General features: G+C 41.9%; 1 protein-coding gene across 1 annotated transcript in view; it reads left to right on the top strand.

Moving 5' to 3' along the window:
• TANGO6 (transport and golgi organization 6 homolog (Drosophila)) overlaps positions 1–15,380 on the top strand; it is a 238,985-nt gene that overhangs the window by 80,738 nt on the left and 142,867 nt on the right. The window contains exons 12-13 of the mRNA XM_011932126.1: positions 664–1,179; positions 3,334–3,391. Of these exons, the coding sequence (XP_011787516.1) occupies positions 664–1,179; positions 3,334–3,391 (574 nt within the window). The remainder of the gene's footprint in view (positions 1–663; positions 1,180–3,333; positions 3,392–15,380) is intronic.

The raw sequence follows: 15,380 nt of genomic DNA, 5'->3' as shown, positions 1-15,380 counted from the left end.
GGCCAGATCTCAGCTCACTGCAAGCTCCGCCTCCCAGGTTCACGCCATTCTCCTGCCTCAGCCTCCTGAGTAGCTGGGACTACAGGCGCCCGCCACATCGCCTGGCTAGTTTTTTGTATTTTTAGTAGAGACGGGGTTTCACCGAGTTAGCCAGGATGGTCTTGATCTCCTGACCTTGTGATCCGCCCATCTTGGCCTCCCAACGTGCTGGGATTACAGGCTTGAGCCACCGCGCCCGGCCTGGCCTTATCTTTTCAAGGGAGACTGTGTAGGGTATTGGGTAAGAGTATGGGCTCTGATCCCAGTTTCTTGAGTTCACATCTTACTATCTTCCAGTTTGTGACCTTGGGCATGTTACTTAACCGTTCTGTTTCCACCTGTTTAAAATGTAGATAATAATAGTCATTATATCACAGGGATATGAATGTGTGTGTGTGTGTTTTATCTTAAAAAAGAACCTGTATATGATTAAGTGTTCAATAAATGTTAGGTATGATTATTCAATAAATGGTATTGAGTGCTGGACCCAGGCAATATACTGTTTACACCATGAGCAAGATTTGATCCCTGCCCCTTTTTCTCAGAATACGTTTCCTGGTGCTCAGGTCATATTGACATCTGCTATGTTAATTTGGGTTTGACATTTTTTACTTCATTTTGTAGTTGAAGTCAAGTGATTTTGCTGTTCTGAAGCAGTTGCTGCCTCTGTTGGAGAAGATATCCAACACATACCCTGATCCTGTCATCCAAGAACTCGCTGTTGATCTCCGCATCACCATCTCTACCCATGGAGCCTTTGCCACTGAGGCCATCAGCACGGCTGCCCAAAGTACACTGAACAGAAAAGATCCGGAAGGGAAAATAGAAGAGCAGCAACAAACCAGTCGTGAAAGACCCACTGATGTAGCTCATAGCCACCTTGAACAACAGCAGAGCCATGAGATAGCCCCCCAGACAGGCCTGCAGTCAAATGCTCCAATCATTCCTCAGGGAGTCAATGAGCCTAGCACTACTACAAGCCAGAAATCTGGAAGCATAACCACAGAACAGCTCCAAGAGGTTCTTTTATCAACTTATGACCCTCAAATTCCAACACGGGCTGCTGCCCTGCGTACTCTTTCCCGCTGGATAGAGCAGAGAGAAGCAAAAGCCCTTGAGATGCAAGAGAAGCTTCTCAAGGTGAGTAGAATACACTGTAAAGACACATGGGCTCAGGGTGGGGCAGCCATCAGGGAGCGTTCATTCAACTCAAGTATTTTTGGAGCCTGGACTATGTGTCAAGCACTGTTCTGGGCCACCCTCCAGAAATTTGTGAATTTTGTGAGGAGGCAACACTTAGATGCAGGAAAGACTTATTTAGACACAGGAAAGACTTAAACTCCTCAACTGAATATGAACCAAGTGCCAATTTTTTTTTTTTTTTTGAGATGGAGTCTCATTCTGTCCCCGAGGCTGAAGTGCAGTGGCGCAATCTCGGCTCACTCCCGGGTTCACGCCATTCTCCCGCCTCAGCCTGCTGAGTAGCTGGGACTACAGGTATCTGCCATCACGCCTGGCTAATTTTTTGTGTTTTTAGTAGAGACAAGGTTTCACCATGTTAGCCAGAATGGTCTCGATGTCCTGACCTTGTGATCTGCCCGCCTTGGCCTCCCAAATTGGTGGGATTACAGGCGTGAGCCACCGTGCCTGGCCTTCAAAATTTTTGCATGAAAGAAATGCTGTGGGCAGTCAGGAAAAAGAGAAAGTTGAAATCTTCTGGAGGATGTGGGTCTTATATGGCCATAATGAACTGGTAAAGTTTGAGCAGATGAAAGAGGGGTGCGAGAGCATGAGCAAATTCCCAGAGATGGGAAAGTACCTTTTGCAGTAAGTAGGTCTGCTTCAACACTGTGACTCAGCCCAGATAAGCCACCTGTTTTCCCTGGGCATCTTTAGTGGGGCATTGGGCAAAACTGGGTCTCCTCCCCTCTTCTCTCCCTCCCTCGTGGTGAAATAGCTGGGTTTTTTTGTTGTTGTTGTTTTGTTTTGTTTTTTGAGACAGGGTCTCGCTCTGTCACCCAGGTTGGAGTGCAGTGGTGCGATCTCAGCTCACTGCAACTTCCACCTCTTGGGTTCAAGTGATTCTTCTGCCTCAGCCTCCCAAGTAGCTGGGATTACAGGTGTCCACTACCACACCCAGCTAATTTTTGTACTTTTAGTTGAGATGGGGTTTCACCATATTGGCCAGGCTGGTGTTGAACTCCTCACGTCAAGTGATTCACCCGCCTCCGCATCCCAAAGTGCTGGGATTACAGGTGTGAACCACCACACCCGGCTTTAAAATATCCTTTTATACACCTTTTTGAAGGTGAATGCAATGAACATCTTGGAATTTTGTTTTAGCTTCATTAAACCTTCTTCTGCTATACATAATTGGTCACCAAGTCCTGTCAATTATTTTTTCCAAGAAATCTTTCAAATGTGTCTTACTCTCTTTATTTCCATGGCTATTACCCTAAATTAAACTTCCCTTGCTTACTCCATAAAAGATTCCCTACCTTCTGGCTGTCTTCCTAACTGGGGTAAGTTTAGGCTCTGCCTACATACTTCAGATGTGGAGACCAGCAGCCTCAAGTTGATGTCAAGAATTACTGTGCCAGCGAAGAACACAGCATTATATATGGAGCAGACACTTCCGTCTTCCTTTCTCTGGCTCTCATGTTGGGGCCTAAACCTAACATATCATGTAGTATCTTCCAGATAAGCTGTACTCACTGCAGTTGATACCCCGATAGGTTCCTAAATTGTAAGATATTTTGAGAGTAATTTGTTACTAATGTCAATTAAAGTGCTGAAATTTACAAGATTTTCAAAAATAAATTAGAACAGATTCAAAGTTATCTCAATAATAACATCTCTATCTCACTTGCACTTCCATATGCTTTGTGAGTGCAAGAGAAAAGGATCAAATTACAGCAAATGTGCCATCCATTGCACATAACCCTAAACCTTGTCTCTTGTGTGTCACAGCCCATAGTCTGTCATGCCATATGTGAGAATGTTATTCACCATGGCTGTCATGGAAAAATGTTGAGGATTGTTCTTCCACTGCTTTCCAGGACTACTGCTAGAAGAATACAAGTATCTCCCCCAATCTCTATCCTTTTTTTAACGGTTGTAAAAATGAGACTTTAAGCATATATGCCATTTTCCCCACAAAACTCTGTCAGACGAGTTTCTAGCTAAGAAAAACAAGAAGCAAAGCATTTACTCGTTTGAGCTGCTGATAAGGGAGTCTCTTCAATCTTCCTTATTCTTTGTAATTCTTATCACTGCTGTATTTTGTGGTTCCAGATATTCTTGGAAAACATGGAACATGAAGACACTTTTGTATATCTATCTGCAATTCAGGGTAAGTCAGTCCTGGTTAAAGGACTTTGAGTCTGTGGACCAAAGACTGTATCATATTTATTTGCACAAAATCCCTAAAGTCCTAGGGCCATGAGACTACGCGTCATTTTATCCATCTTCCTGCCTCATAGCTAGGCCACTTTAAGTCATAATAATAATGTTCCTGGAGGGTTTCCAAAGGGTCCCTATAGAGTGTCAGTGTCTCATAATGATGAGGAAGTTTTTATTAATGTTTATTTATTCTATAGATTAAATCGTATTTCCTCTAATTCAAGGAGGTAAAGAATGACTCATGCATGAACTCTTATCACATTAACCTTTTATGTTAGTCGGCTACTGTCTTTTCTTTTTTTTTGAGACAGAGTCTTGCTCTGTCACCCAGGCCGAAGTGCGGTGGCGTGATCTTGGCTCACTGCAACCTCTACCTCCCAGGTTCAAGTGATTCTCCTGCCTCAGCCTCCCAAGTAGCTAGGATTACAGGCGCCCGCCACCACGCCCAGCTAATTTTTTATATTTTTAGTAGAGACAAGGTTTCACCATGTTAGTCAGGCTGGTCTCGAACTCCTGACCTCCAGTGATCCACCCACCTTGGCCTTCCAAAGTGCTGGGATTATAGGCATGAGCCACCATGCCCGGCCTCAACTACTGTCTATATGCACCTTTGCTCTCTCATTAAGCTAAAATAACTCAGGGTATTAAATATTTTCTCATCAAAACATTTTTTGCAGTAACTTTATTTCTCTTTTTATGGTTCTTTATTGTTCTCCACATCCCCTTTAACTTGTGGGCTCCAAATCTAGAGAAGGTATAGAGAATAAGGCACCCTTCCCAAAAGGTCCAGAAGCAGACATGGTGAGGTCAGAGTTAACTCGGTTTCCCTTGGCTCCATCAGTGAGATACAGTCAGCAGACCACCTGGGTGGGCCACCCCATTACCGTGCGTTGGCAAATTACTTAATCCCTGTGGGCTTCAATTTTTTTGTTATCTGTGAAAAGGGGACTAAATAGGAATGTGAAATGGTACTGCCCCTTTGGAAAACAGTCTGGCAGTTCCTCAAAAAGATAAAGATAGAGTTACTACTTGGCCCAGCAATTCCACTCCCAGGAATATACCCGATAAATGAAAACATATGTCTGCACAAAACCTTGTATGTGAATGTTCACAGAAGTATTATTCACAATAGCCAAGAGTGGAAATAGCTCAAACAGCCATCAGTTGATGAATGGATAAACGAGATGTGGTATATACATGCAATGGAATAGTATTGGCTATAAAAATGAAAAACTGATACATGCCACAATATGGATAAACTTTGAAAACATGGTAAGTGAAAGAAACTGGCCACAAAATACTACATTTTATATGATTCCAGTTATTTGAAATGTCCAGAATAGGCAATTTTTTAGAGACAAAATAGATTAGTGCTGTCCTAGGGCTGGGGTAAATAAGAAATATTTGAGGGTGATAGGTAAAGGATACAAGACGTCTTTTTGGGGTGATGAAAATGTTTCAAGATTCATTGTGGTGACAGTTTCACAACTCTGTGAGTATGCTAGGAAACCGTTGAGTTATACACTTTTTTTTTTGAGATGGAGTCTCACTCTGTCGCCCAGGCTGGAGTGCAGTGGTGCAATCTCGGCTCACTGCAACTTCTGCCTCCCAGGTTCAAGCAATTCTTGTGTCTCAGCCTCCTGAGTACAGGTGTCAGCCACCACGCCCAGCCGAGTTAGGAGCTTTAAATGGGTTAATTGTATGGTATGTGAGTTATATAGCTCAATAAAACTGTTATCAAAAAAATAAAATAATGTTTTGTTTTTTTTTTTGAGACAGAGTTTCACTCTTGTTGCCCAGGCTGGAGTGCAATGGTGCGACCTCGGTTCGCGCAACCTCCGCCTCCGGAGTTCAAGTGATTCTTCTGCCTCAGCCTCCCAAGTAGCTGGGATTACAGGCATGAGCCACCACACCTGGCTAATTTTGTATTTTTAGTAGAGACGGGGGTTTCTCCATGTTGGTCAGGCTGGTCTCGAACGCCTGACCTCAGGTGATCCACCCGCCTCGGCCTCCCAAAGTCCTGAGATTATAGGCATGAGCCACCGCCCCTGGCCAAAATAAAATAAAATGTAATAAAAGCGGAGAGGGCTAAAATTGTCAGCACCTAAGGAAATATGATGACTAAATGTAATGTGATAGATGGGATTCTGAAATAGAAAAAGAACACTAGGGCCAGGCACAGTGGCTCACGCCTGTAATCCTAGCACTTTGGGAGGCTGAAGCAAACAGATCCGTTGAGGTCAGGAGTTTGTGACCAGCCTGGCCAACATGGTGAAACCCCATCTCTACTAAAAAACACCAAAAAAAGTTAACCAGGTGTGGTAGTGGACACCTGTAATCCCAGCTACTTGGGAGGCTGGGGCACGAGAATTGCCTGAACCCAGGAGACCGAGGTTGCAGTGAGCCAAGATCGCGCCACTGCACTCCAGCCTGGGCAACAGAGTGAGACTCTGTCTCAAAAAAAAGAAAAAAAAAAGGACATTAGGGGAAAACTAAGGAAATTTGAATAAATTATAAACTTCAGTTGATAATAAAGTGTCAATATTAGTTCATAAGATGACTATCATAAAATGTTTATTAATAAAAGGGGGTTTAATATTAGGATTAAATGAGTTAATTCCTTGCAACTGCTTAGCACACAGTGTTCAACATGTGTTAGCTATTAATACTTTAGTGTTATCATCATCAGAATCTTCACTATTACATCTACTGTTGGATGACTAGGTAATAATGTGGTGATCTCCGTAACTTCTCAGATCTGAAGCCTGAGTAGGCCGATTCTGTCAGTTATTGATATTTCACTAACTACCCTGTGGCTCACACCTATAATTCCAGCACTTTGGGAGGCTGAGGTGGGTAGATCACCTGAGGCCAGGAGTTTGAGACTAGCCTGATCAACATGGCAAAACCCCGTACCTACTAAAAATACAAAAATTAGCCAGGCATGGTGGCGTGTGCCTGTAGTCCCAGTTACTTGGGAGGCTGAAGCAGGAGAATTGTTTGAACCCAGGAGACGGGGGTTGCAGTGAGCCGAGATTGCACCACTGCACTCCAGCCTGGGCAGCAGAACAAGACTTCTTCTCAGAAAACAACAACAACAACAAACTACCTCGACACTCAGTAACCTGAAACACCAATCACTTATTATCACTCATGCATCTGTAGACCTGCTGAAGTTTCAGCGGGGCTCGGCTGGGCGGCTGGCCCCTCCCTGCAGGTCTCAGGCCAGCTGTGGTAGCTGTGCTTCATGTGTTCCTGATCATCCCTGAACCAGTGGCCTACCAGGGCTTGTTCTGCTCATGGTGAGAACCATGAAGTGTCAAAGAGAAACCATAAATTCCAGAGGCTCCTTAGGCCTGACTCGGAGCAGACATCCTATCATTCTGCCTTTTTCTGTTGGCTAAAACAAGTCATGAGGCCCAACCCAAAAGTTGAGGGATAGAGAAATATATGCTGTCCCTTTAGTGGGACACACTTCCAAGTCACATAGCAACGGGCATTGATGCAGTAACACCATTCTTCACGTTGATGTGTTCTGTTTACCTCCCAGAGGCAAGGTTGTCAGTGAGCACAAAGGTAACTGCAGGTTTTTACTGGCTAGTTCTTTCAGGGTATAATGTGGATATGATCTATACAGACTTAGTACTTGAAGCTTGAGAGAGCATGCAGAGGGGAAATCATATAGCGAAGAATGTGTGAGCCTTGGAGTTCTGGAATTTCTTTTCTTCTTTTTTTTTTTTTTTTAGAGACAGAGTCTTGCTCTGTCACTCAGGGTGGAGTATAGTGGCATGATCATGGTTCATTGTTACCTCTAACTCCGGGGCTCAAGCAATCCTACCACCTCTGCCTCCTGATTAGCTGGGACTACAGATGCGTGCCAACACACATCAGGCTAATTTTTTAAAAAACGTTTTGGGCCGGGCGCGGTGGCTCAAGCCTGTAATCCCAGCACTTTGGGAGGCCGAGACGGGCGGATCACGAGGTCAGGAGATCGAGACCATCCTGGCTAACACAGTGAAACCCCGTCTCTACTAAAAAATACAAAAAACTAGCCGGGCGAGGTGGCGGGCGCCTGTAGTCCCAGCTACTCGGGAGGCTGGGGCAGGAGAATGGCGTAAACCTGGGAGGCGGAGCTTGCAGGGAGCTGAGGTCCGGCCACTGCACTTCAGCCCGGGCGACAGAGTGAGACTCCGTCTCAAAAAAAAAAAAAAAAAAAAAAACCTTTTGTAGAGATGGGGGTCTCACTATGTTGCCCGGGCTTAAACTCCTAGACTCAAACAATCCTCTTATTTCAGCCTCCAAAAGTGCTGGGATTACAGGCATGAGCCTCTGTGCCCAGCCAAATTCTTTCTTTATTCAACAAACATATATTGTATATCTCCTATATACAAAACACTTTAGATTAACTGCAAGTTGTAATTAGGTTCAAAAGCAAAAAGAGAATTTTTCAAAGGAGACAAAATGACCACCCAAAGTGGTAAAAGACAACTAGGTGAGAATGAAAGCTCTAAGAGTAACAGGTTTCAAGAGAGAAAGTAATTACCGGCAGCTGAGAGGCAAAAGAGGGCAGGAAGTGAGAGAGACCTGCGGTCCCGGAGACCACATGACCATACGTTGTGCTTATGGAAGTCAGATCAATCAAAGAAGCAAGAACCTAAAGTACTTACAATTCAGAAGTCTCAGAACACAAGTCATCCTGTACTTTCCCAAAGAAACTGTACTACTGTCAAGGAGATGTTTTCATTGATTATTTTTTTTAAGACTGGATTTTTGGGAATGGGTGGCATGTCATTCTAATGTGGCCACCTTGCTGTTTGGAATAAGCATCTTAGTTGATTAACCCACTGAGCTCATTAGCCTCTAGGGCCTGCTATCAAAATCACAGCTGTTGGTGTTGTGTTTGTTTTTAGTAATTTTGATTGGTGTGCAAATCAGTTAGTAGCTAATTTGGTGATGAAGAACATGAGGGGTAGAGGTGTAATTTCTGTTCTCAGCTCCCCAAGATGATGGACAAGTTTGAACTAATTGATGTTTTTGGTGCTTGTAATATGCACTTAAAAGCCAAGGCTTTAGGTGAGTTTCCCATTAAGAAAGAAAAATAGCTGAATTTTCCCACCTGCATTGCCAATGTAGTTTGCCTGTGCCTGAAGCACTACAGGAACAAAGCCATTCTGGGCTCCCAGACAGACAAGATCAGCCCTCTTGTCCTGTAGTACAGAGTGGGAAGTGCCTGATTGTGGTTTGAGTAGCATTCAGTTGTGGGGACTGTGTATTTTTAAAGTTTTCCTTTTCTGAGCTGCCTAAATGGCTCCATGTGGAAGTTATAGTATACTTTTTGCTTAATTTATTGATATTTTATATTTCTTTTATAAAGTCTTACCAACTTTGCAGTCTAGGTGGAGAGCAGAAGAGAATAAAATGCAGCAAGTCATTCAACAGCTATATATTGATGCCGGACTTAGAAATTTCTGCGTCTATATTATCTATCACAGCAATCTGAGAACTAAATACCCTAGGAGTTAAATTTAATTTTAGGAAAAACTGTGTGTATCTCTGTTTATTCTTACTGGGAAGCAGTGGTTGACTTAGTCATTCTAGCAGCTTCTCTCAGGTACTCAATAACAGCTTCTTCAGAATTATGTGTAAAGTCGTTGAGTTGCAGTTACCCTACAGAGTTTACAGGTAGAGAACTTAATCTTACACAGATGAAGATAAATGTCTCCCCTTTTGTATTCCTTGTATATTCTTTCTTCACTGTTTTTATCATCATTATTATTATACAAGTAATACATTCTCAATGTTTTTAAAAAATTTCAACAAGAATGAAGTATATAAGGTGAAAGGCAGAAGCCTTTCTCTTTTCCAGAATGGGAGTTAGAATATGTCCTTGAAGTCTGGGCTCAGTGACTCATGCCTGTAATCCCAACACTTTGGGAGGCTGAGGTGGCAGGATTGCTTGAGCCCAAGAGTTCGAGACCAGCCTAGGCAACATAGTGGGACCTTGTCTCCACACACACAAAAATAAAAATTAGCTAGGTGTGTTCATGTGCACCTGTAGTCCCAACTATTTAGGAGGCTTAGGTGGGAGGATCACTTGAGCCCAGGAGGTTGAGGCTGCAGTGAGTCATGATTGCACCACCGCACTCCATCCTAGGTGACACAGTGACACCATACCTCAAAAAGAATAAAAAAAGGACACATCCTTGAGATTCCCATAGTGTACATTAGATGTCTGGGCATTTTTTCACATTTTAGTTTTGAAATAGATGTTCAATAATGAATATGATAAGTGATATTTTTCAATAAGACATTATAGCTAGATTCTTTCTTTTTTTCTTTTTTTGAGATGGAGTTTCTTTCTCATTACCCAGGCTGGAGTGCAATGGTGCGATCTCGGCTCACTGCAACCTCCACCTCCTGGGTTCAAGCAGTTCTCCTGCCCCAGCCTCCCAAGTAGCTGGGACTATAGGTGCCCACCACCATGTTCGGCTAATTTTTTTGTAATTTTAGTAGACACGAGGTTTCACCATGTTGGCCAGGTTGGTCTCAAACTTGTGACCTCAGGTGATCTGCCCGCCTCAGACTCCTGAAGTTCTGGGATTACAGGCGTGAGCCACCGCGCCCTGCCTATAGCCAGATTATTTCTATACTGTAGATCTGTTCATATGTCCTCTCAGTCACTTTCAATTATTTAAAGGGTATTTTGAAAGCAACAGATGCATTTTGGGGACCCAAGTGGTCCCTCTCAGTGTCAAAAGGATCTTTGGATAAAACTACCAGCCTTCTTTTAAAAGAAAAAAAAAAAAAAAAAAAACTGGGCTCTGGGCCAACCATGGGAGGTGAAAGCATGCCAGTGTGTAGAGTGAAGAGATCTAGCCATCTTGACGTGCCCAAACAAATCACACTAGCTCTTCCACCCTCTTCCTTTCAGAGAAGAGCTTTCGTTTCTGGCAAAAGAGCTGAGCAGAGGGAAGGCAAAAGCCCGGAAGGGGGAAGGTAGATACAAGATGAAATTGTTTTCACAGAGTTTCAAATTGAGCAGGATTACAAGTCTTAACTTGTCAGGAACTGAATCTCTATCTCATTCTCAGATTTCTACCTCAAATAAAATAAGTTGAGAAACCATTAACTGAAAATAATTCTGTCCCTTGAAGGATCATCTCATTGGACCTGGCATGGAAATTTGGAATGCAGTCCTGTGAAGTTTATCATCTCCATTTATGTCCTGGAAAAAGGAAGATTTCTTTTATATCCTGACCTGGTTTCTGTACTACTTAATTAACAAATAAGCATTCAGAGAATGTCTCTCATATATGCTCTCTCAGTAAATTCTCTAAGTAGTTCTGGGAAGTAGACATAATCTCCATTTTTAAAACTTCTTATTTGAGATGTAATTTACATACCTAAAATTCACCCAATTAAAACGTGCAAGTCAATGGTTTCTAGTGTATTTAAAGAGTTGTGCAACCATCATCACTATCTAATTTTAAAACACTTTTAGCATTTCATACCCATCAAAAGTCACTTTCCCTTGCTCACTCCCCCAGCCCCTGGCAACCACTGATCTACTTTTTAATCTCTGGATTCGCATATGCTGGACATTTCATATAAATGGAATTATATAATATGCGGTCTTTTTTGTCTGGCTCCTTTCACTTTAGCATAATGTTTTTGAGGTTTGAGGTTTCCTTTTTATGACTTCATTCCTTTTTGTGACTGAATAATATTCCATGGTATTGCTTAGCCATGTTTGATTTATCCGGCTCATTAATTGGTGGACAACTGGGTTGTTTCCACCTTTTGGCTATTATGATGAGATCGGGCACATTCAGGGTGGTATCGCCGTAGACTTGGCTATTATGAATAGTGTTGTTAGGAACATTTGTGTATAAGTTTTTGTGTGAACATATGCTTTCATTTCCCCTGGGTATACACATATACCTAGGAGTGGAATTGCTGGGTCATATAGTAATTCTATGTTTAGCCTTTTGAGGAACTGCTGAACTATTTTCCAAAGCAGATATACCATTTTACCTCCTTACCAGCAATGTATGAGTGTTCCAGTTTTTCCACAGCTTTGCCAATACTTGTTATGGTCTGTTTTTTTGGTCAAAGCTGTCGAGGTAAAATAAAATATAAAGGTGAATCTCTATATTTAAAACATCTTATTTCAGAAGCAATAATTGTAATTTGGTGCATACACGCAGACCTAGTGGTCTTCCATATGTCTGAAGAACACTGAGAAGGTTGGCGGTTTTGTAAACAGGAGAAATGTTACATATCGTTCTGGAGAAAGATCATTGGGACTAGTAAAGTTTTGGAGATCTAGCAAGCTCTGATTAATGAGTGACAGCAGTGGGTAAAATAAGTCTTAGAGTCACAGTAGGTTTGTTTCAGTAGCTATTCGATAAAACTGGCTTTAGGCTACAACAGGCAGTTTCAAAAGCCAGGCCTGCAGGGAATTATATTTTTGCAGCAATGTTATGTGCCCTGTGTTTTTTCTCCCTGGTCTCTCAACTCCATTTTAGTTGGATATGACAGGCATGACCCAATTCTTATGATCCACTCTCACATTTTCCCCTTTTGATTGAGATCTCTTTTTAAAAGCCTTGTCAATTAACTACTTATAAGTTAGCTTAATTGTCCCTTGGAGCTAGGATGGACCTGTTCTGGTTATCTCTGTCCCACATCAGCAGGGAAGTATGGGGGCTTATGTCAGGGACCTGGGGCCACATTTGAGTAGCAGAGTCCAGAAGGAAAAGCGTTCCTAGGGTACCTTGTTCTAGAGTCAATTATCAAGTTCTGTCTTAACAGTTCTATAAGCATTAGCAATCATCTCGAAGGACTGGGTTAACATTATTTTGTTGGGAGAGCTGGCATTATAAAGATTAAACAATCAGTAAGAGTAAAGCTGGCCAGTCATGGTGGTTCACACCTGTAACCCCAATACGTTGGGAGGCTGAGGCAGGAGGGTCTCTTGAGCCCAGGAGGTCAAGGCTGCAGTGAGTTATGATCATACCACTGCATTCCAGCCTGGGTGACAGAATGAGACCCTGTCTCAAAAAACAAACAAACAAACAAAAACAGTAACAACAACAACAACAACAAAGCTTAAAAGTTATCATATAAAAAATAACAACAATATAATAAATTTAGTTTGTAAAATGCTTTTGAACTAAGAGTCCAAGACTAAGGGCAACAAACTAAACAAATTAAAAGACCATAGTGGGCCGGGCGCGGTGGCTCAAGCCTGTAATCCCAGCACTTTGGGAGGCCGAGACGGGCGGATCACGAGGTCAGGAGATCGAGACCATCCTGGCTAACATGGTGAAACCCCGTCTCTACTAAAAATACAAAAAAAAACTAGCCGGGCGAGGTGGCGGGCACCTGTAGTCCCAGCTACTCGGGAGGCTGAGGCAGGAGAATGGCGTAAACCCACGAGGCGGAAAGTGAGCTGAGATCCGGCCACTGCACTCCAGTCCAGGCGACAGAGCAAGACTCCACCTCAAAAAAAAAAAAAAGACCATAGTGGTTAGCCAGGCATGGTGGCGGGCGCCTGTAATCCCAGCTACTCAGGAGGCTAAGGTAGGAGAATTGCTTGAACCCGGGAGGCAGAAAGATGCAGTGAGCCAAGATAGCACCATTGCACTCCAGCCTGGGAGACAAGAGTGAGACTTCGTTTCAAAAACAAAAACTATGGTTTCATAGTGGAAACTGGGTGAGACCTGTAGTTGTCATTAAGTAGTATGTTGTTATGACTTGCTTGAATTAAACAGAAAATTGCCAACTTTAGAAAAGGGACCACCAGTAAATTTGAACAGTAAGTTGTGTAAGGGATGTTGTCTAAGTTTTCCGCTAGGTGGACTAAAAGGATTTTTTTTTTCTTTTTTTTTGCCATAAAGTGTGGATATTTTATTCTAGGAAACGGAAAAAACAAAACAAAACAGGGAGCACATTTTTCCACATACCATTCCAATTTAACTGACATTAATTCAGAAAAGCTAGAGCAGATATGCATGCGCATATGTATAAATATGTATATGTATATACACACACGTACATATTTTCGGATTTTAATTTCATTGGTGTTCATATCTTGATTACATGATTTTTAAAATAATTATTTGCAACTTCACACATCTCATAGAATGTCTATGCAGTCTCTCTTTGCAGCCTGCTTCAGTTTCTAGTGTGCTGTACATATCTACATCTTCTGGGTGGGACTGCCTGTGATTCATGAGCTTGAGGTCAGGCATAAACTGTGTAGCCCCTGAGCTGAATTCTGATTTGGTCTGACTACAGGGATTTTTTTTTTTTTTTTGAGACGTGTTGACGTGTTAGCCAGGATGGTCTCAATCTCCTGACCTCGTGATCCGCCCATCTCGGCCTCCCAAAGTGCTAGGATTACAGGCTTGAGCCACCACGCCCGGCCACACTACAGGGATTTTTAAAAAATATATAATTAATTTCCCTCCCTCCCTCCATTCCTCCCTTCCTTCCTTCTTTGCTTCCTTCTTTCTTTCCTTTGTTTCCTTTTCTCTCTCCTTCCTTCTTTCTTTTTCTTCTTTCTTTTCTTTCTTTTTCTTTTCTTTTTCCTTTCTTTTCTTTCTCTCTTCTCTTCTCTTTTCGTTTCTCTTTTCTTTTCTTGACAGGGTCTCACTGTGTCGCCAAGACTGGTCTCAAACTCCTGGGCTCAAACTACCCCCCATGTCAGCCTCCCAAAGTGTTGAGATTACAGACATGAGCCACCACGCCTAGTCCTAAAAGGATTTTTTAGGTCAGGTTTTGTCAGGTTATCACTAACAGTTATTGACTGTGAAATTTTCATTACAGCATCTTATCAAATAAAAAGAGGAGCATTAAGGGAAGTAAGGGTCTCATGATGAAGTGGAGTCTTATTTTGACATCTTAGGAAAAGCTGTTTGCAGCCTGGACAATGTCCACTTCTCATCCTGGTTTGTACTTTGAATGTCACTGGTTAGGGCACTGGACCGTTTGGTGAACTTTCTATGTGGCCTATACATCAAGCCAACAGGCACAAAACTTGTTTATAAAAATTTCTCAAGTTTTAGCTTATGGGGCTTTAGGAACAGAGCAATTCCCGTTTTAGTAATTTTATGGAAGAAACTTGGCTTGTAGGAACTTGGGTGATTTTAGAACCTAGACTACTCAAAAATAGATAACAATAACTTGAAAACAATGTACAGAGTTATATTCTAATAATAGGTATATTATAGCTTTATTTTGGGAACATAATTTATTTTTTACATTGAAAAGTAAAATATTTCCTATTGAAATATAGGAATCTCACATTTAAATGATCTTGCAGCTAGGAAGCCAAACCAAGGCAGACTTTACATTTATTTATAGACTTAAAGTTTCTGGGCCTGCCAGAAAGTGACAGTTTTATTTACTTACTATAAGGCTGGGAACCCTTGAAGTCAGGCATTTTATGTGTATTTTTAAATATGACATTTTAGTCAAAGCCTTGGTAATATAACTAACATTTAAGAACAGAATTTTATTGGGTTTATGTAAATAACCATATTGTCCTAAGAATACTTAGAAATAGTTTTTGAATTTTGGAGGGATTAAGTAAGGAAAAAAACCATGTTTTTATCTTTGTTTACAAAAGTACACTTTATCAACTTGAGGGGGAAACAAAATATTTGCATAAAGTAACAATGTTTTAAATAAAAGTCATAAAACATTATTTACTTACTTAATCTCATAATTAACTCCTGTTTGATCTCTATTAGTAGTTTTATGAATCTATCAGGTTTTTTTTTTATTAGAGTCTTAGAAATTTGTATTGAGTCTGTTGATTTTAAAGTTATCAGAGCGCCGGGCGCGGTGGCTCAAGCCTGTAATCCCAGCACTTTGGGAGGCCAAGACGGGTGGATCACGAGGTCAGGAGATCGAGACCATCCTGGCTAACC

This window comes from Colobus angolensis, unplaced genomic scaffold (assembly GCF_000951035.1).
Source record: "Colobus angolensis palliatus isolate OR3802 unplaced genomic scaffold, Cang.pa_1.0 Scaffold93, whole genome shotgun sequence".
Taxonomy (NCBI): domain Eukaryota; kingdom Metazoa; phylum Chordata; class Mammalia; order Primates; family Cercopithecidae; genus Colobus; species Colobus angolensis.
Note: the sequence above shows the minus strand (reverse complement) of the source record. Positions and strands in the feature narration are given on the sequence as shown.